General features: G+C 41.7%; 1 protein-coding gene across 5 annotated transcripts in view; it reads left to right on the top strand.

Annotated features, from left to right (window-relative positions):
* The window catches only part of LOC116943683 (gamma-aminobutyric acid receptor subunit alpha-5-like), a 152,852-nt gene that overhangs the window by 76,514 nt on the left and 53,467 nt on the right, over window positions 1–22,871 (top strand). For all 5 annotated transcript variants that reach the window (XM_032956752.2, XM_032956750.2, XM_032956751.2 and 2 more), the window contains 2 exons: window positions 15,567–15,719; window positions 18,986–19,197. In XM_032956752.2, the coding sequence (XP_032812643.1) occupies window positions 15,567–15,719; window positions 18,986–19,197 (365 nt within the window). The remainder of the gene's footprint in view (window positions 1–15,566; window positions 15,720–18,985; window positions 19,198–22,871) is intronic.

The following is a 22,871-nucleotide window of genomic DNA, read 5'->3' as shown; positions in this document are numbered from 1 at the left end:
TTTATTTTTGTCTTTTTTATCAATATAATCAATGTGATCTTCAAAATTCAGTTTTTAATCCAGGATGACCCCAAGATACTTATAGATCTTGACTTGCTCTATTTAACAATTATTTAAGGCATGTAATTGGGGAAAAATAACTTCCTGCTTTAGTCCTGGTGAGAAGCATAGCACCTTGATTTTGGAGGTATTCAGGACTAGTTTAAGAGCCACTAGCTGATGTTGTAGTTTGTTGAAATCACCCTGTAGCTTAGCAATCACGTCATCCGGAGAGCGGCCAGCAGTAATCAGTATCGTGTCATCTACAAAAAGATTTACCCTGGAATGATCCAGGTCAGTGCCCAAGTCATTGACATAAAGAGAGAACAAAAGGGGGCCGAGGATGGAACCCTGTGGAACCCCTTTTGTTATCTTAACACTGTTTGAATACAGTTTGGGTGCGAGAAAAGAGGTAATTTTGTAACCATTTTACTGCGTTTTCGGAAAAACTGAGACAACGTAGTTTACTAAGCAGAGTGTTGTGGTCTACTGTATCAAAAGCTTTGGACAGGTCTAGAAAAAGACAAGCACAGTACTGCTTATTATCAAGGCTACTGTAAATGTGATTCAGAGAGTCTAATGCAGCAGATGCGGTGCTGTATTTTTTTCGGAACCCAGATTGTTTTAGATGTAGTAGATTGTTGGTGGACAGGAAACTGCTAATTTGGTAGGTCAATAATTTTTCAAACATTTTCATCAACGGGGACAAAATTGAAATAGGTCGGTAGTTATTTGGATCATCTTTAGGGCCCCCTTTGTGAAGTGGACGGACATAGGAATGTTTCCATTCTAGAGGGGCTGATGCTTCTTTGATGGACAGGTTGTAAATATGGTCTATAGGTTTGTATATTAGGTGACCAACAGTTGGTAGAGCAAAGACAGGAATACTATCTGCTCCGGAAGAGGAGGACCGTTTGAGGTAGGACAGTTGTTTCAGAACATTACTTTCGTGGATTGGCTGGAAACTAAATTCGTTTAATGTTTGGACAGGGGTGTAGGAATTTGCATGAGCAGGGGTGACTCCCAATACATTATCAAAAAGATTACCAGCTTCAGAAAAATGAAGATTAAATTGTCAACTATTTTTTGGGGATATGAAAAATATTCCCCATTTCGGTTAAGCTCAACGGGCAGATTGTCTGTTTTGGATGCCTTTTCGATACATTTGATTGTTGTTTTCCAGAAATCCTGGCATTTCCATGTGATTCCAGGAGAGTGGAGGAAAAGTAGGCATTTTTTGCATGCCGTATTTTTTTGACGCATCTATTCCTTAAAATCCTGTATTCTAGCCAGTCATTGACCAAATTACTTTTCTGAGCACATGCCCAAGCCTTGTCCCTAGTTTTCATGAGCTTTGTAATCAAAGGATCAAACCATGGTGGGCGGTTGCCTTTAGTTTTAAAGCTAACCAACGGAGCATGTTTGTTAAGATTTGGAGAAATGTGTACCTGAAGGTCTTCCAAGCCGTAGTCAGGTTGGGGATATCACAGACCTTGTCAATATCCGAGTGAAGCACATCATTAGTAAATGCCTGAGTGCTGAAGTGTCTCATAGAGTGCTTCTCAACTAATTTAGGGGGGCTTTGGGTCTGGCTGATGATCTCACACCAAAAATGAAGGAGTGATCACTAAGGTTATTACCCAGAACACCAGTCAGTGTGAAATTGTGAGGGGCATTTGTCAATAGGACGTCAAGCAGAGATGACTGTCCCGGATTTTTTAGGTTTGGTCTTGTGGGGACATTTATTAATTGAAACAGGTTAAATTCATCCGTAAAATTTGTGGCCACGGCCGGCGGGTTTAGCCAATTCCAATTTAGATCACCCACTAAAACGATTTCACCTTTAGGGAGGCCCCCAAAAAGCTCTCTCAGTGCAGATCAGAATCAGAAAGGGTTTTATTCGCCATGTAAGTTCACACCGACACGGAATTTACTTTGGCAGGATGGTGCATACATTCAACATATAGGAATCTAAAATCTTAAATAAGTTTTAAACAAGTCTTACTATAATAAGGGTTAAAAGTCTAACACTAAGGGGCTGAAGTATATAAAATTAAATAAATATCGAATATAAAATAGCTTTAAGATATAATTTAAAAATACAAATAGGGAAACATAGTTAATATCAGCAACGTGTCGTTATGTAGATCAAATGTTAAAAACAGTGTTAGCCCTTGGCCTTGTTTAACAGGCCAGCAGCAGATGGGAAGAAACTGTTTTTATGGCGTGAGGTTTTGGTCCTGATGGACCGAAGCCTTCTGCCGGAGGGGAGTAGCTGAAACAGAGAGTGTCCAGGGTGGGAGAAATCGGCCATAATCTTCCTCGCTCGCCTCATAGACCTTGTCGTGTGCAGGTCCTCGAGGGTCGGTAGATTGCAGGCAATTACCTAATTACCTTGCAGCTCCAACATCCTTCCCACTAGGCGGTCTATAGCAGCACACTACCAATATCTGTAGATTTTTTGGAAGAGTTATTCTGAGAGCCAAACCTTCAAAGCAACATTTTTTAAACAAGGAGTGAGCTGGTGAGCATGCAATAGTATTACGAACATAGATGGCAATTCCACCTCCTTTAGATCCTCGGTCAAGCCGAAAAAGGTTGTAGTGTAAATTGTAATCTGCAAGTCATTGACGGCAGGAGTGAGAAATGTTTCTGTTAGGCAAAAAAGGCGTTTATGAGAAAATGAAACGTTAATCATGTTATTTTCAGCAACTTAAATTTCCTGTTGAATTGTCATGACATTTATATTCTCTCACATGGCACAAGCGCAATTTCCACTTTATATTGCCTTACTGTGGTGGTTACTTTCAATATCACAATATTGGGTGCAGTTATCAGATCTATATGATGCCTTGGGATTAATTTTCAATATACATGTTATGTCTTTACATTATAAACTACGAGTGCCCAACAGAATCACGCGTATGAAGGAAATAACAACAATAATATCTTATTTAACAAATATTTACTGAGGAAGGAATTAACTATGGCTCTGTGCATGTTTTCGTCATTGGCACATATTAATAGAAAATGCACTCCAAAGAGAACTGTGTTTAATTAGAAATTTCCCTTGAGCGAAGTTAAAAGGGAAATGTGATAACATCTCGTAATAACATTGCTCTGACAAAATATGTAGGTGTTAGAACAAATTATGAAGCATCCAAATTCAAAATAAATTTGCTCAACAAAAATCTGCTCCTCTTTTTGCCGATATGGCAGGGTTACAGTGAGGGAAAAAAAGTCTTTGATCCCCGGATGATTTTATACGTTTGCACACTGACAAAGAAATGATCAGTCTATAATTTTAATGGTAGGTTTATTTGAACAGTGAGAGACAGAATAACAAGAAAAAATCCAGAAAAACGCATGTCAAAAATGTTATAAATTGATTTGCATTTTAATGAGGGAAATGAATATTTAACCCCTTCTCAATCAGAAAGATTTCTGGCTCCCAGGTGTCTTTTATTCAGGTAACGAGCTGAGATTAGGAGCACACTCTTAAAGGGAGTGCTCCTAATCTCAGCTTGTTACCTGTATAAAAGGCACCTGTCCACCGAAGCAATCAATCAATCAGATTCCAAACTCACCACCATGGCCAAGACCAAAGAGCTCTCCAAGGATGTCAGGGACAAGATTATAGACCTACACAAGGCTGGAATTGGCTACAAGACCATTGCCAAGCAGCTTGGTGAGAAGGTGACAACAGTTGGTGCGATTATTCGCAAATTGAAAAAACACAAAAGAACTGTCAATCTCCCTCAGCCTGGGACTCCATGCAAGATCTCACCTCGTGGAGTTGCAATGATCATGAGAACGGTGAGGAATCAGCCCAGAACTACACGGGAGGATCGTGTCAATGATCACAAGGCAGCTGGGACCATGGTCACCAAGAAAACAATTGGTAATACACTACGCCGTGAAGGACTGAAATCCTGCAGCGCCCGCAAAGTCCCCCTGCTCAAGAAAGCACATATACATGCCCGTCTGAAGTTTGCCAATGAACATCTGAATGATTCAGAGGACAACTGGGTGAAAGTGTTGTGGTCAGATGAGACCAAAATGGAGCTCTTTGGCATCAACTCAACTCGCCGTGTTTGGAGGAGGAATGCTGCCTATGACCCCAAGAACACCATCCCCACCGTGAAACATGGAGGTGGAAACATTATGCTTTGGGGGTGTTTTTCTGCTAAGGGGACAGGACAACTTCACCGCATCAAAGGGACAATGGACGGGGCCATGTACCGTCAAATCTTGAGTGAGAACCTCCTTCCCTCAGCCAGGGCATTGAAAATGGGTCGTGGATGGGTATTCCAGCATGAAAATAACCCAAAACACACGGTCAATGCAACAAAGGAACAAAGGAGTGGCTCAAGAAGAAGCACATTAAGGTCCTGGAGTGGCCTAGCCAGTCTCCAGACCTTAATCCCGTAGGAAATCTGTGGACGGAGCTGAAGGTTCGAGTTGCCAAACGTCAGCCTCGAAACCTTAATGACTTGGAGAAGATCTGCAAAGAGGAGTGGGACAAAATCCCTCCTGAGATGTGTGCAAACCTGGTGGCCAACTACAAGAAACGTCTGACCTCTGTGATTGCCAACAAGGGTTTTTCCACCAAGTACTAAGTCATGTTTTGCAGAGGGGTCAAATACTTACTTCCCTCATTAAAATGCAAATCAATTCATAACATTTCTGACATGCGTTTTCTGGATTTTGTTGTTGTTATTCTGTCTCTCACTGTTAAAATAAACCTACCATTAAAATTATAGACTGATCATTTCTTCGTCAGTGGGCAAACGTACAAAATCAGCAGGGGATCAAATACTTTTTTCCCTCACTGTATCAGGGGTGGCATTTATCCTGCAGTGTCCAACTCTGTGAGTTAAACTGCTTGTCAACGTGATCACCTCGACATTTGGTAAAGTGCCACCGATTTTATGCCCTCGATTGTTATGCGTGGATATGCACCGCTTTGAACTGGCGTCTCACCATCATGGCGAAATGTTTACTACCTCACCTGGTATGCAAGGGGACATGGATTCGATCCCGACCCTGATGCCTGTATATTTGAAGTTTGCATGTTCTCTCCAATGGTCGTGTGGATTTTTCTCTGTGTCCTCCGGTTTTTTTCCCTCTACATTTAGCTGCTATAAATTTCCACATGATACGCCACTTCGTTGAGCTATCATTTGTGGCCAGGTCGGTTCTGAAAACAGATATTTAGTTCAGTTGGCCTTATCTGGTAAAATTAACATCGTTTAGTAGAGACATTAGCAATGAACACAAATACTATTGAATGTCTTGCACTATTATTCTGTACATGAGTGACAGCGTGTTTAATGCGTCAAAGCAGCAACTGCAAGGCCCTTATTACTGTTTAAGCTCTTTCTGGCATCCTGGACCTGATTCTGTTTTCCTGATTTTCTTGAAGTTGCTTTTGACTCAGGTTCAAGCGAAACGCCGTTTATTGAAATTGCGAGATTCGGTTGTGAGAATTGTTCTTCAGTGGATGCAAACTCTAAATATACAGCAGGATTCAGGGTCAGGATCGAACCCACGAACCTCCATCATACCAGGCGAGGCAATTAACATCTCGCCACCACGGCGAGATGCTCATAACGCCAGTTCAAACGCAATTGTTCTTTGACGCACCGGCGGTTAGCTCAAACAAAAATGAGAACTGGCGCATTGTGAAACGAGTGCACGCGTGACAATTTCATTTGCTTGGCTATGTCAGGTGGTGCAGAGGGGACTTGTGACGTAAATTTGCCCAAATCATTGGGTGGCCAAACCCAAACGTAAATTGTGAATCCTAATATTGGTTGTGAAAACCCACACGTCAAGTCTAATGCAGTTGTCTCAATTAAACTGACAGTGGAAAGTTCTCCTGTCAGTGAGAACTGTCCATGGCACGATACCCCATCTGGACTGAGCTGCCATTACATGTTAACCACGGTGAGTAATTTATCGGTGCGCAAAAGGATATTCAGGAAAAGGCCAGAAATGCATATATATAACGGTAAACCTTAGAGGGTAGCACCCTACTTCGAGACCTTTCTGAACCCCCGGTTGGCAGTCTTCACAGAAAACGAATCGCACAACATTCATGCTGTGGTGCAATCAGTGCTGAATATTTCCGCCTCCCTGACAATAGGTGCACTGACACACAGTTTTTGCTATGGCTTCACATTTAATTACATTTGCAATTAAAAAAGAACACATTTATACATGAATATTTTAAATACCAACATTAGGGAATGTCTTTTTCCACTCCATGTACAGAACAAACAAAGTGGCAATTATTTTTATCTCCAATGGTATGAATTATATTATTCGGCTTTGTTTTGTATTCATTGCGGCCAGGGTGCTGTGAGCTGCTTATCTCTGCCGCTGGTGACAATGAAGAGAGAGAGAGAGAGTCGCCGGTTTGCACCGACCTTCATGTTTCTCTATGCTCGTGACTAAGAAATGCGTGTGACATACAATGAAAACAAACAACCACGATGCTTAACTGTGATAAAATGGAAACATTTTGTGCAAGGAATAACACAATCGTTGAAGAGTATGGTGTGTGCTTGTAGTGATATGGTGGTTGGGAGTGTTGCTTTGAAAAGCAATCGGTGTGATAGTACAAACCAATCAAAAGAATGTCATCTGATTACAAGACATCTATGACCAAATCACCCTCAGAGAACTGTAGCGTTAAGACCCACACCCTATGACAACTGACGCCAAACTTTGCCACACGCCCTACCGCAGGGCCTTGTGGGAACCTCGGTACGTCTTCTGACCTGAAGACAGACTAATGAAGTTATTTTGTTTCAGTTTTTCTTCCGATTCCATTCCGATGACGTAACTTATTTTGCCAAATAATATTATGAACCTTAGGGAATGTTTAACAAAAAAACCCCGCTGAATAGATATGGTCTTGATCTCGGCGTTTTAAGACATGAATAAGGTTTATTATTACGAATGCTCTGAGTACAAGCAATGGCGGAGCCAGGATTTTCAGGTAGGGGGGGCAACCCCTTCAGCAATTAAAAATGATAGGAGTTGTTAGTAAGTAAGGACATATCCCTTTAATTTTTATTCGACGCATGTGCGGCAATGGCGCAGCCATCGATCGAGGGTCGAATTCGAATCGTGTGTGATCGGCATCACGCTCGCTGAAGGTATGCCTTCAGGGTAGTCGTGTACTGTATACTCAACTGCGCACAATTCTGTGAGTCACTTATAACTGCTTTGCCGTTACTCATTGCTAATTATGGACTCAGACTATTGTCCTATCATCTCATAGAGTCCCTGGTACGTAATAATATGCTACACAGTGGCAATGGGGGTCGCAAAATGCCTATTTATTACTAATGAACCCCAACGATCCGATCTAAGTTAGGGATTTCGATCGGATCATTGGGGGGGGGCACGTGCCACCCCCCCCCCCCCCCACTGGCTCCGCCAGTGAAGGCAGGGGGATTTTTAGGAGAGCAAGAAAATGACAGCTGTCTCTTTGTGTTCTGTTGCAGAGCCACAGTGGCTTCTGTGCTCGGCGTTTCTGCTTGCCTCAGATTGACCTGCGTGAAGTTGATCTGAGCTGATGCCTGCAAGGCCTTGCAGTATGATTTCATGTGAATTGGGTGCTGCTGCCTTTCTTACATTAAAACCGAGTGGATTAATCAGTTTAACACGTAGGCTTTCGCGACCAATATTATTCATAATAAAGGTTTTTGGGTTAGATCGCGTTTATTTATAAATGTGTCGTAACCCTCCACCACCCGACACGGCCAATCAGCAAAAAAAGTGTCACGTAAATACATCTAGCATCATCGGGCAATTCGCCCGATGATGCTGGATGTATTTACCAGCGAAACATCGTACTCAAACTGTAAATGTGGATTCACTCTTCAACACACCGGTGGGCTAAAGTAGTGAATTATTTGTATTTTGTCAACGTGACACTTTTTTGCTGATTGGCCGTGTCTGGTGGTGGAGGGTTACGACACATTAATAAATAAACGCGATCTAACCCAAAAACCTTTATTACGAGTGGATTAATACCTCCCCCCCCCCTTTTTTGCAATCGTTTTAGATTAATTTTACGAATAAACCAAACAATTTACAGTAATTATTATTTAATAAGAACAAGATTAAACACCCACATTGGCTAGCAGGTTGCGATTACCGGTAGCAGCCTTCAGTCATTGAGTCTAGTGACCTGTTTCCTTGTCATCACAGGGAATGAATGTTGTTTGTTACACATCACTCTGGGATTATATTGGCAGTTGTTGACCTCTCGGTCCTACAAAGGATTAAACAAATCCTTTCAAATCCTTTCACTTCGGTGCTTGCCAAAGTATCGCTAAACCTTTTCATCGTTTGACATGCATTGCTGCAACTCAGTTTTTGGTCAAATGCTTTGCATTTACCATTGCATGCCTTAGTGTGAGGCTATCATCCCCAGTGACTCTGGTCTGCACAGACAATCCCTTACCAATGAGACTGGGGGAGTTTGAACCTGATCCAATGCGGCATTCTTAATATGAAAAAAGTTAATTCTGTGATGGTTTAATCTGAACGCGTTTTGGAAGTGAGATTAAACTTAATTTTCTTGGTTCTTTCGGTAAAGTCATATAGAATTAAAATAAAATAATAAAAATAAAACATAATGAAATAAAAATTATCACGACGTTTCGGCCACAACACAAGTAGCCTTCCTCAGGTGAAGAGGCAGAACTGTCGGGAAGGCAACGCTTCAGTGAACACAGCCAAGCTTTGGCCGCGTCTTTTAAGCTGGGTGGGAGGAGCAAAGCGCCTTGACCAAGGAGTTTACAAATCAACAGAATAATTTAGCATTGAAGTAGCTATGTTAATGTGTTGGATTAGCATGATGTTAAAGTCAGAAATTAGCATGTAACTGGGGGATTAGCATGATGTTAGTGTGAGGGATTAGCATGTAACTGTCGAAACTATATTCTTAGTTTTTTCGGTAAAGTCACGTTGAAGAGAAACAACAAAATAACAAAATATATATAAAACAATAAAAAATTCTCACGACGTTTCGACCATAACTCAAACGGTCATCATCAGGTGTGTCGGTTTGCATAAATTTATTTTGAAAACGGCATATTTATTTATATATATAAAAATAACGTTTGCGTCACGCGCAACGATGGCAGTTTGCCAGGACTAGTCCATCTATTTTTTGAAAAGAGGAGGGGGGAGACGAAATTTGTTTTTATGTATGCTGTCTGAAAGGCACTGTAAGCGTGAACAATCAATCAAGAACTGAAATGATTTATCAAATCTTTCCAATGATTGCTAAGATAGAATCCATCTTCTCGGTTGAAATTGTCTCTGTGTTTGTATATGTGGATAGCCTCATGAACGAATCTCTCATGGAAGCCAGATGGCTTACAAAGAACCTCCGTCTTGGAAAAGTCAATGGCATGTGAGCCTACTGAATTAGAACAATGATCTGCTACGGCCGAGGTGTTGGTCCTACCGTGTTTAAGGTCTGCTTTATGTTCACGAATGCGGTCCGAGATATGGCGTTTGGTTTCTCCAATGTAACTACTACCACAGAGGCAACTTAGTTTGTAGACACCAGGGTATTGTATGTCCGGAATCACATCTTTTACAGACGGAACCAGATCACGGATTTTATGTAATGTGTTGAAACGGACCTGGATCTTGTGTTTATTCAAGATTTTGGAGATCTTTTTTGTGATCCCAGCAATGTAGGGTAAAGTGATGGTTTTGAAAGGCTCCTCAAGAGGGTTCTTCTTCATGGTTTGAGTGATAGCTTTGCGGATTGTATAGTCGGAGTAACCATTAGCCCTAAGAGCTTGGTGTACGTGCTTGAGTTCACTGCTTATGTGTTCCTGGTCGGATATGCATTGGGCTCTATGATACAGAGTCTTGATGAGAGAATTCTTCTGTGATGGATGGTGGTGGGAATCCGGTTTCAGATAAGCATCCGTATGGGTAGCTTTCCTGTAGACAGAGTGGCTCATTGAACCATCAGGTCTCTTTTTAATTAGGACATCCAAAAAAGGTATCTTGCCATCTATTTCGACTTCCATGGTAAATCTGATGGCTGGGTGTATGGAATTGATGTGGTCGAAGAATTTGTCTAGAGCAGGCCGGCCATGTGGCCAGATGACAAAAGTGTCATCCACGTACCTCTTCCATAAGGTTGGGCGCAGAGTGGCAGTCTGGATGGCGTCAGTCTCAAATTTCTCCATGAAAATGTTAGCTATAACTGGAGAAAGGGGGGAGCCCATTGGGGTGCCCTCAGTTTGTTTGTAGAAAGTTCCATTCCAAGTGAAGTATGTATTGGTTAAACAGTGTCTCACCAGGGGGGGTACCTCAGTGTTTAGTCCTTGATGAACCAAGTCTTCAATGATTGCAATGGTGTCAGGTACAGGAACCTTGGTGAATAAGGAAACTACATCAAAACTGACAAGCAGGTCGTCTGGGGACAGGGAAATACCCTTGATTGTTGATACCAGGTGAGTAGAATTTTGTACCGCAGAGGTGGTCTTTCCAGTGAAAGGACGCAGGATTTCAGACAAAAAACGAGCTAGTTTGTAGGTGGGGGAGCTGATAGTAGAGACTATGGGACGAAGAGGTGTATCAACTTTATGTATTTTTGGTAAGCCGTATAATCTTGGTGGCCTGGCAGCAGAAGGTTTCAACGAAAACTGTTTAGATTGATCAATTAATGCGGTTGAATCAGAATCAAAAAATAGATGGACTAGTCCTGGCAAACTGCCATCGTTGCGCGTGACGCAAACGTTATTTTTATATATATAAATAAATATGCCGTTTTCAAAATAAATTTATGCAAACCGACACACCTGATGATGACCGTTTGAGTTATGGTCGAAACGTCGTGGGAATTTTTTATTGTTTTATATATATTTTGTTATTTTGTTGTTTCTCTTCAACGTGACTTTACCGAAAAAACTAAGAATATGAATTACTGCAGTCACGAAAGCTTTAAATCAAAATTTGTCGAAACTATGTCGGAAAAAAGTGGCGGTTTCTTTTTTCTTTTCAACGTTAGCACCACTGTGGTTAGCACCACGGAAAGCGACGAGCTTTGTTCAGACGTACGAGTCCATCTGTGCTCGGAATGGAGGAGGGGGGAGAGAAGAAACAGCAACAATGCGCTGCTCTGTCCTATGTTGCGTTACTACTATGCTACAAACTAGACTACTATACATTACAATATTATACCTTCCAATCTAAACTACATTGTATAATATCGTATACACAGCCCAATGTAAGCTCTAACATTATGCATTATATTGATATGCCTCCAACTAAACTTTATTCTAAATTACACGACTATACACCTTAATATACACTGCCATAGACAAACCCCACCCTTGAATTATACAATGCGTTACTATACACTATTTCATTGGCTTGTGCACACCATCTTTCAGAGACTCCAAGTATTGGTCACCTAATATACAAACCGATAGCCCATATTTACAACCTATCCATCAAAGAAGCATCAGTACCTATGGAATGGAAACACTCCTATGTTCATCCACTTCACAAAGGAGGCCCGAAAGATGATCAAAATAACTACCGACTGATCTGAATTTTGTCTCCGTTAATGAAAATTTTTGAAAAATTACTAATCTATCAAATTAGAAGTTTCTTGACGGAAAGCAATATATTGAATAGAAAACAATCAGGCTTCCGAAAAAAATACAGCATCGCATCCGCTGCATTAGACTCTCTCAATCACAGTTACAGTAGCCTTGGTAAAATGCAGTCCTGTGCCAGTCTTTTTCTTGACTTATCAAAAGCTTTTGGATACAGTAGGCCACAACATCTTGCTAAGTAAACTAGGTTTTCTCCGTTTCTCCAAAAACTCAGTAAAATGGTTAAAAATTACCTCTCTTCTCGCACCCAAACTGTCTTCACAGATGGTTGGAGGTCAAACAGTGGTAATATAACAAAAGGGATTCCACAGGGTTTAATCCTCGGCCCCCTCTTGTTATCTCTTTATGTTAATGAATTAGGCACTGACCTGGATCATTCCAGGGTAAATATTTTTGCAGATGGCACGATACTAATTACTGCTTGCCACTCTCCTGATGACGTGATTGCTTGGCTCCAGGGTGATTTCAACAAACTACAACATCAGCTGGTTGCTCTTAAACTAGTCCTGAATACCGCCAAAACCAAGGACTAAAGCAGGACGTGATTTCCCCCCAATTACATTCAAAATATAATTATCAAATAGCGTAAGTCAAGATCTATAAGTATCTTGGGGTCATCCTTGATTCAAAACTGAATTTTCAAGATCACATTGATTATATTGGTAAAAGACAAAAATAAAAATAGTTTTTCTGTATCGACACAAGCACTGCTTCCCCCCTATGTTCGGTTTGGAATTGATAAAAGCTACCATACTGCCTCTACTTGATTACTGTGACATCGTATATAAATCAGCCCCCAGTACTGTACTCAAGTAGCTTGACTCAATTATTCACTCGGCCTGAAGATTTGCATTGAACTGCCCATATAGGACCCACCACTGTGATCTCTACATTTGGGTCAAACTTAACATCTCTTAATGATCGACAGCTTGTGCATCAGATCTTATTTATCCACGATGTACTTACAAAAAAATCAGCAGACTACCTGCTGGATCTCCTCACTCTTTCGAAGAACAAATATGAGCTAAGATCTTCGCTCATTTACCAGCTTCGCATTCCTAATTGCCGTACAAATACCGGAGAAAGGGCTTTTGCTATAGATGCCCCCAGGGTCTGGAATGCTATCGCAAATAAACTCCAGCTTGGATCATTACCAACAAGACAATCACTCAAAAATGCTCTCGAGGAGTCATACAACCATAGCTGCCACTGCTATCCTGTGGCCTGAAATGAAAAATATAGCTATAGATGACCGATGTATGAAATTATAATGTATTTTGATTATAGTGCGCTGCTACTGCTATTGTTAATCTGGCTGTTAGGGATTGACTTATGCAGCTAGCAAAGGATGCTAGGTTTAGTGATGTGTGTTGTGTGTGTCGCTATTGTAAACTTTTAATCACATTTGTTGGGAAAACTGTTATGTTGTTTACATAGCATTGTTTTAGTATGTTTTAGACTTGCTTGGTTTGGCCCGATTTTTTTATTTAGTATAGATTTATACTTTAAAATTTGATCTGTATTGAATTATGATTGTTATTGGGATCAAACATCGAAATTTATTTTTTGCACCTCTTGTATGCTGCATGAACGGGTGGTGCTTTTTCTGTAGGATTTTATTGTTTATGTACGTCATATTCTTGGTTCTTTCGGTAAAGTCACGTAGAAGGAAAACAATAAAATAATAAAAATATAAAACAATACAATTCTTATATTATTGTTTCCTTTCTACGTGACTTTACAGAAAGAACCAAGAATAAATTAAACTGAAACGAAACTGAAACTTCTGATACCTGTTATAGTGACACCGACAAACGTTCTTGCTTTAAGAGGCTTTATTCGGACACAACTCTATTTCTAGTCCCGGGCTTTGTTCTTCAGGCTTGAACTTCGTCTTCTCTCCAACTGTCCACTTTCATTGTGCTGTCCCCTTTTATATCCTCCGAGCCCCCTTTCTAGAATATTTGCTGACCCCATTTCCTTCAGCCAATCCTCGTACTCCTCCTCCAACGGTCGTCAACCGTCGCCCCTTCAGTCAACCCTCATTCCCCGCCTTTTACGTTTGAATCTCACCTCCAATCCCTTTGAATCTCTTATCCTAACCAATCGTTTTTGAGGCCTCCCTGCACCAATCAGAGGCCTTAATTGACTTCCTGACTGTCCATTCACACGTACGCTTATGTGAGATAAGTGGTCTGTTGCCTCGGTCATTACACAATGAACAACACTGCATTAAACCACTGACCACCATTTTCAGTGCATTTGACACTTTGTATATTAATTATTGTGAAGATATTGACAAAAGTCTATGAATTAATTTTAAAGTGTCCGTGTATTGACTCAAGATTCACTGTGGAAATGTGTAATCTGTATCATGAAAATGTCTCCGTGTAATATTTGAAGCCTATGTTGATTTCTCAGATTTACAAGTCAGTGTAAAAAAATCTGCAATGGCATACAGCGTTTTCGGTGTATACGTAATAATATAACACAGGTGACATGTTGACAACTCTTAATTATGTCGGAATGTCAGTGTAGAAGTCCCTCTTCTAGCTGTCACAAATCTGGCTGTCGCCTCATAATGCTGGTTGCAATTATTGGTGAAACGTACTCGGATTTTAAATGTTGTGGATTTACTCTCCAAAACACGGTTTGCTGTACTAGTAACGAATTGGCATGTTCTGTGTACTTGACAAACCTTACTAATTGGCTGTCAGGTTGTGGCGGGTTTAATGACATTTATATTTATGCGATCTAGCCCAAACAAAAAACCTGTATTATGGTCAAAGTCCCAGTGTAAAACCTCTGCGTTCTGCAGCCCATGTTCACTGGCATTTAACCTCTGCAGAAAGAATGGCAATGATAACCGTTCTAGGAAGTGCCGGCATGGCATGCCCATTGTACACCGGCCCGATTCCACACTGCATATCCCCCAACATTAGAATAAGGCCAAAGGTGTATCCCTGCACAAGTAATCATTGAACAGTGCTCATCACCTTTTGTGACCGGTGGTGTTAAGTTCGCATTACTATGGCGGGAACCAGTCTCGTAAAAAAGTATTTCATCTGTATCTGCAACACCGACAGTTCCTGGTGACTGTGAACAGGCAGCCTGAGAGCAAATAATATCTTCCACAAGGGAACCCACTTTGATCTCAGGTGGAAGTCTGGGATTTGAACGCTGCATTCCAGCTGATGAATATTTCGGCACAAATCACAGAGTAATGCCCCATGACGTATGCATGTCACTGTACATAAGCATATGGCCGAAGAGCAAAAGCAGCGCCATCTGGTGACGAGTGTGCGCATGGAAGGTGCATACTTGTCGCCAATCGACTCAGTGTCGGTAGCAGTGGCGTTTTGGTCGTTACTGCGGGGGGCAGGGGGTCTTACTATAAGAAAGGTCGTAAAAGCAGGGTCACAAGTCGAGCCGTCGTAAGTCAGGGGTCACCTGTATGTATGTTGAACTTATTTCACACTGTATGTAGCCAACTGCGCTTATTGGAGGTGTGGGAGGGAAGGACAACAAATTAAACACAAGCAGTTCTAAAGAAATTAGTTTTCAATCTAGTTTTAAAAGTGCATAGCTCCAGTGGCATTCTACTATCGGAAGGAAGAGTGTTCCAGACGGCTGCAGAAGTGCATCTGAAAGCACGAGATGTGGTGTCTGTCTTTATTCGATGGCTAGCCAAAAGCCGCTGCGACGATGACCGGCGTTTGCATGATGATAGTTTATGCTCATTGGTTCATTTATGGCGAGCACTTGTGTGTGACGAGCGCGACCTTATACCTTGATAACCCAAACACTTCTCATGATATGTTTCTGTTTACAATCTGTATATTCATTCCCATGCAGGAGAATATGCGGTGATGACCATATACTTCCACCTGAAGAGGAAGATCGGCTACTTTGTCATCCAGACGTACCTGCCCTGCATCATGACGGTCATCTTGTCCCAGGTGTCCTTTTGGCTCAACAGAGAGTCAGTCCCTGCACGGACAGTGTTTGGTGGGTACCCTCATTCTGCTACATTTCCCATGACTCTAGCTGGTACACTTTCTCATATCAGTACACTGCTTGTATCAGAGTGGTATGCATTTCCATGGCATTTTTGAACAGACACCCGAACTGCATTTTTTTAGAGTACCATATTTTATGATGCATATATATGATATTCTGCTGGGTTATCCTGCGGCAGAACACTCCTCTTGCAATCAAAATATTTATCCCGACCCATCATCTATCTGGTATCTATAAATTAAAAACTTCTTTGTGTGAGTTCAGCAGTGGTTATGGTATTGTGTGTATGTATGTATGTCTGTTGATCTTCTTTCGCACCAGACGTAGCCAACCGTGCTCATCAGAGGTGCGGGAAAGGACAACAAGCTAAACAGGTGGTAGTATTGAGACATGGGAAGCTGCCATGGGAATGTGGAAATTCCATTCCTGGCCCTGGCCTGCCAAATAAGATAGACACTACCCAATGCTCATTCAACCGTTGTGAAATTTTCATGATAGCACAATACTTGTGTGAGCATGGCATGCAAAAAATACCCTCTTAGAATGTGAATAAAGTCTTTGTTACTTTTTATAGAACCAATTTGTTACAAATAATCAATCTGTCCGTGATTAATTAATTAATAATCAATCTGTCCGTGATTAATTATGGACAGATTTATTCTTTGCAACAGTACATTTGGGTTGGGATTAAATTATGGCTATGTTGAGTGGTCACATTATTATACCTTTGTATCACAATATCCATTTCAGTCACAGAGGCGTTAAGGCACTAAATGTACAACGTTCCTTAAGCATAGAGATTTGCGATTTAAATTTAATTGTCGACAATATTAGACACTACCCTGAATATACGCACACCTCTTGCTTTGCATAACTAATTTATATATAGGTGATGCGTAATAATATGACTAACAGGTATTGGTTATAATGACGCTTGCATTAAGCTCGAGGATCTGGCAGCGTAGAGAGCTCAGCATCTCTCCCGCACTGTTGTCTAATCGCCATTCGCTGGGTCCACCTTGTGATGAAAAGTTAACATTGCACATTTCCTCAGTGACGCAGCTAAAAATATCAGGCGCCCCTTCCCTCTCAAGCCTGCTGCGGTGAGATCGAGGAGCAAGAGACAAACATTGCTGCTGCTGCTACCGCCACCGCACCATGCATTTTTAGCGGCGCAGTTGTTTCCTCCACCTCCTCCCATCACATCTGTGGCTTAGATCCTCTTCGGTGCAGCACGGTTTGATGTTGCGGCAGATGGCGAGAATAATCCACACTTAATCAAGGCAATCGCCTCCACCAAACGATCGAATGAGCCAAGGAAGGGATTCATGCTTTGTTGGCAGCACTGGGCCGGAGGTATAAATTCCTCATCCTTGTGTCACAGAAAATAGTCTCACCCAAACGTTGCCAATGTTGACGTTCCAAAAGGTGATTTTAATTTGATCATCTCTGTAGGAATGATGGGCTGAGTTGGTTTCTCGACCGACACATGAATCCACTACTTTCTGATTGCCTGTGTTCACTCTGCCACAGAGCCACCCGGCTGGAAAGTCTCTTGTTCAATCATGATTTATTTTCTTAAGGTATGATTGTTGTCCATGGTAATTGCAAATATCACACGTTGACGGTCACAAGTTTTTACAGTTCAGTCATGGATTATCTATGACATTTTATTTTAACTCGCCCAGCATTGATATGCCTTGCTCTTCCCCCAAACAGAGAACAGTTCTGCATGCCTGCCAATTTATAAATGAGTGCAGTGCATGGCGCTTCACACTGTGGATGAATAGTCGGGCAAGTGGCTCGCGCAGCGCTACTTCAGTTGCCTCACAATTTAAATCTAACATTACTGAGCAATTTCACGCTCTGCAAATGGAACATTTAGAAATATTGTCACTTGTGGTCGCTGTTTGGCTCCACGGTGGCGTACGTATGGCACAGCACTAAGCAAGTGCTACTGGTGAAAAATCATCACTACCATTGAGGGAATAACTTCTTGAGCATCACGTGTTGACAGTTTCAGCCAGGTCACCACAGATGGCGTGAGAACCAGCACGAGTTACTTGTTCGCTTAATTCGGTCTCGCCCACCGCTCGAGTGGTAATATTTACAGATTCCTAATTTCAAATGAGCAGCATGTGGAAAACCGTGCTCTATAGCGTGTGAATTAACTCCGGCCCAGGTGTGGCAATAGGGGTCTTATTGATGCAACTTCAGATGTAGCTCTGAACTATTTTGTGACAAGATCTGTTCTGCTGACTAAAGAGCTAGAGAAGAACATTAATTCACCTCATGAAATGACTGTTGTGCCAAAGTTATATATGATTCGTGAGAATATAAATCAAGAAAAATATAACAATACAAAAGCATATGTTACATAGATTACAAGTGTGGGAAATGATGTGACAGTTTAGTGGGCCAACAACTTATTGACTGAGCAAAATTACCCATAACTGCATATGGTAATACAATACTAACATTTGTCATTGTCTTATTCCAATAGACACTTATGGCCACATTTCATGATGCAAGTTCATTTTCGTCCATATTCTTTCTTGTGAAAAATGTGCCGATATCACATTCCCAAAAAGTGGACAAATCAACAAAGTGATGAGTTTAATTTATTTCATGGACCTGTAAATTTTCGAATCGTAGGAATCCTTTTAATCCAAACAAAGCCTCATAGTTGCAATACACTCCTGTGATTCACTATCATTTACAGGAAATCTTACTTCTGTGAAGCCTTGATGAACCTTCACAACACCCTTTAGGAGAATTCGGTTTCGTGGCCCATAAAACGGAGTGGGAATGGATGTGTTTAATACGTAGTAGGCTTTCACGACCACTATTATCCATAGTAAAGGTGTTTTTGGGTTAGATCGACAATTAGTGAGGTTTGTCACGTGAACATTACGAATTTGCACTTTTATTTATGCGGTGAGGGAGTGGCTCGCAATCGGCACGTTTTGTTTACATGACTAAATCTTACTAATTGGCTGTGTTGGGTGGCAGTGGCAGGTTTAACGATGCATTCGTATTGACTCAACCTAACCCCCCCCCCCAAAAAAAAACTTTATCATGGCAATGGACGAGGGCATGCTCGTCTTCGTTGGCCTCGCGCCGGCCGTTTCGGCGTGCACACAAGGGCCCTCAGGCCACTGCCACTGGCGTACGCGGCCAGCAAGATTCTCGGGTTAGGAGGCGCGGGACGCCGACTCGGCGAGTTAACGGGAGCATGCCGGCCCGCGGTGCAGGTGTGACGACCGTGCTGACCATGACGACACTGAGCATCAGCGCACGCAACTCGCTGCCCAAGGTGGCGTACGCGACGGCCATGGACTGGTTCATCGCCGTGTGCAATGCCTTCGTCTTCTCGGCGCTCATCGAGTTCGCCACTGTCAACTACTTCACCAAGCGCAGCTGGGCCTGGGACAGCAAGGTCACCGTCGAGCCCAAAGAGGAGAAGGTAGGAAGGACCGCCGTGCATGTGTGAGGGGAGGTGGGGGTGGCTAGGAATTGCCAGGGGTCAGCGCGCCTGCCGCATGGCAGCTCAATTCGGTGGTGGTAACGGTGGTAACTACCACGCCTGGTATACAGAAGATCGTGGGTTTGATCCCGACCCTGACACATGTATATTTTGAGTTTGCATGTCTCTCTCTCCCTGTGGTTACATGGATTTTTCTCTGGGTCTTCCGGTTTTTCCCTCCACATTTATAAATGTGCGTTTAGAGTATTTGGCTGTTATAAATTTCCACATGATTATATGAAATGTGCAATGTAATAATTGCCCATACATAATAGTTACTGCAGTTGCCTAGAGCCAACAAGGCTCACATTGGGGGGGTTGGGTGGGCTTCTATGGCTCGGCAGTAGAGGGAGAGGCTCGCAATCGGAAGGTTGCGAGTTCAAACCCTGGTTGAGTCAGCCCATCATCCATTTGGGGAGTGCTAAAACGGGTACACTTTGTGGCAAAGTCAAACGTGTATGGAGAAGCTCATCCCTGCCATAGAAATGTGGAATTTCCATCACAGGAAATGAGTACCTCCTTAATACTCATTTGTGCAAAAAAGCAATTACTTTTGACTTTGAGTAACGGTGACGAAAGGAAGCCTCAACCGAGGTCCATGACTCGTCACAACCAGGTTCTTGTTTAGGACACACGGCCGACCCCTTGTTGAAAATTTGAACAGGCTGGAGGGATCCGTAGCACCGAATACAAACCCACACATGCAGAGTGAGTGCCAACATTGGCGTGAGAAGTCGGCCACCTAGCTTTTGTGCTCCCAATCTTTTGGCCACTTCCTGGCCTCGCAAGCGTGCTTCTCACACCTATAAAAGTTAATTTGTGTCTGTATGTATGTCTATGTGTGTGTGGACGCCTATCCTACACAAATACAACAAACTAAGCCCCCCCCCCCCCCCCCCCGACGAAAACTCGCTGATTGTAATGATAACTTTGAGAGCTCATCAAAGCACGCATCTGCACATGCACGCATCTGCACATGCACAGAAACGCCGACTCGTAGTTGCCCCTAGAAATGCAAACAAGCTTTCTGAACTGCGATGGGAGGCTCTCCATCGCGTTTAAAATGCCAAAAATAAAAAAATCAAGCACAGTTATTACTGCACAAGCACACTCTGAGGTAAATCCTGAACAGTGTGATGTCCTCTTCTCCCCCCCACCCCAATGTATGCAGTTACTACTATAGAGCCAATAGATACTACTTTAGAGTCAGTAGATACTACTGTAAAGTCAGTAGATACTTTATAGTCAGTAGACACTACTGTAGACTCAGTAGATACTACTATAGTCAGTAGTTACTACTGTAGAGTCAGTAGATACTGCTATCGAGCCAGCAGATACTGCTATAGAGTCAGCAGATACCACTATAGCGTTAGTAGTTACTATTACAGTCAGAAGATACTATTATAGTCTGTAGATACTACTGTAGAGTCACTAGATATTACTATAGAGTGACTAGATACTACTGTAGAGTCAGATTCTAATATAGAGTCACTAGATACTACTGTAGCGTCAGTAGATACTACTATAGAGTCACTAGATACTACTGTAAAGTCAGTAGATACTACTATATAATCACTAGATGTAACTTTAGAGTGAGTAGGCACTAGTATAGAGTCACTAGATACTACTGACTGTTTTTTCGTAGGGTGTGGAGCTATATATGCCTACAAAATAAAATAAACTTAGGTTGGGAGGGGGTAAAAATATTTTTGGAGTGGGAGGGGGTCGATAATTTTCGAAATTTTTAGAGCAACTATTTAACCCCCACTTTCTATAACTTTTTGATTCAGGAATTCTGAAAGGATCTTATCATTTTGTTGACAGACAAATGGACAGACAAACGGAACACCGGGCTGATACAATAACTTTGTATTTGTGTATGTATATGCTGTGTTTTTGAGAGAAGACAAGTTTTGAAATATATTTTCCCCCGGGTAAAGCCAGGTACTTTCTGCTAGTGTCTTATAAATCAACCAGTCTTTCCTCCAAATATAGGTGGTGTACACCACTACCACACCTAACAGCCCTTCTGCATGCTGTGGCGGTACGGAAATGCTCACAATGGTACAATGAATACCTCTAACTATCGTGAAACTCGTACATACCTAACAGAGTTATTTTCCTACCAAAATATAACAACCATGTGACCTCCTTTGCCAGTACTAAAATATGAGAATAGGGTTTTCCCCTTTTTACTGGCAACAAAACAGGTGTTAAGATATAGTAATAGGTTTTTACACTTTTAGCTGCCAGCTAAAAGGGTAAAAACCTATTACTATATCTTGTTACTGGCATAGGAGGTCTCATAATGTAAAGGCTTACCCCGAGCTCCCAATACTCTGATAGTGCGCTGTTTTTGAGTTGTACGCCTTATGGTGTCATCTGGTCCAACACCAGTGGAGACTAGGCTCTAAGAAAAGCCATCTCGGGTGTGGACAAATTAAATTCAAGGACAGTGCATATCATTACCAGAGTTGTTTCTTTTTGTTTGCATTTTTGACTGCTTGTGTTGTGGTTATTGCAAACATGATCCCTTGTATAAAGGTGTCAGTTTTTGTGCCAGCTAAAAGGGTAAAAACCTATTACTATATCTTGTTACTGGCAAAGGAGGTCTCATAATGTAAGGTGTTAAGATGTTAGAACACCAAACTGAAACCTTTCACAAGTAATCATGTCTGCATTAACCACAATGCTTGTGGTCAGAATGCAAACAAAAAAACACACTGATCAAATATGCATTGTCTTTGAAATTGATTGATCCACACCAGAGACAGCTTTCTTTTAAGCTTTTTTAAACGGTGTTAGACCAGAGGATGCCAAAAGGCACCTTTTGGGACGTCTGAATTGTGGTTAATGCAGACATGATTCCTTGTGAAAGGCTTCAGTTTGGTGTTCTAACATCTTAACACCTATTCTTATTCTTAGCTCTTTCGGTAAAGTCACGTTGAAGGGAAACAATAACATAATAAAATATATATAAAACAATAAAAATTCTCACGGCGTTTCGACCATAACACAAACGGTCGTCATCAGGTGTGAAAAACCAACGGCAAGAAACATTTGAAAGAAGTGTCGGTTTGCATTAATCTATTTATTTTTAAATGGTGTATTTATTTATAAAAAAAACGTCAGCGCCACGCGCAGCGATTTGGCAGTTTATTTAGAAGGACTAGTCCATCTATGTTCTGAAAAGAGGAGGGGGGAGACGAAAAATTAATGTATGCTGTCTGAAAGCCACTGTAAGCGTGAACAATCAATTAAGACCTGAAATGGTTTATCAAATCCTTCCAATAATTGCTAAGCCAGAATCCATCTTCTCGGTTGAAATTGTCTCTGTGCTTGTATATGTGGATAGCCTCATGAACGAATCTCTCATGGTAGCCAGATGGCTTACAAAGAACCTCTGTCTTGGAAAAGTCAATGTCATGTGAGCCTACTGAATAATAACAATGATCTGCCACGGCCGAGGTGTTGGTCCTACCGTGTTTAAGGTCTGCTTTGTGTTCAGAAATGCGGTCTGAGACATGGCGTTTGGTTTCTCCAATGTAACTACTACCACAGAGGCAACTTAGTTTGTAGACACCAGGGTACTGTATGTCCGGAATCACATCTTT

Source organism: Petromyzon marinus, chromosome 18, assembly GCF_048934315.1.
Source record: "Petromyzon marinus isolate PM22_M1 ecotype Great Lakes invasive population chromosome 18, UKy_Petmar_22M1.pri1.0, whole genome shotgun sequence".
Taxonomy (NCBI): domain Eukaryota; kingdom Metazoa; phylum Chordata; class Hyperoartia; order Petromyzontiformes; family Petromyzontidae; genus Petromyzon; species Petromyzon marinus.
This window is presented reverse-complemented; position numbering and strand designations above follow the sequence as displayed.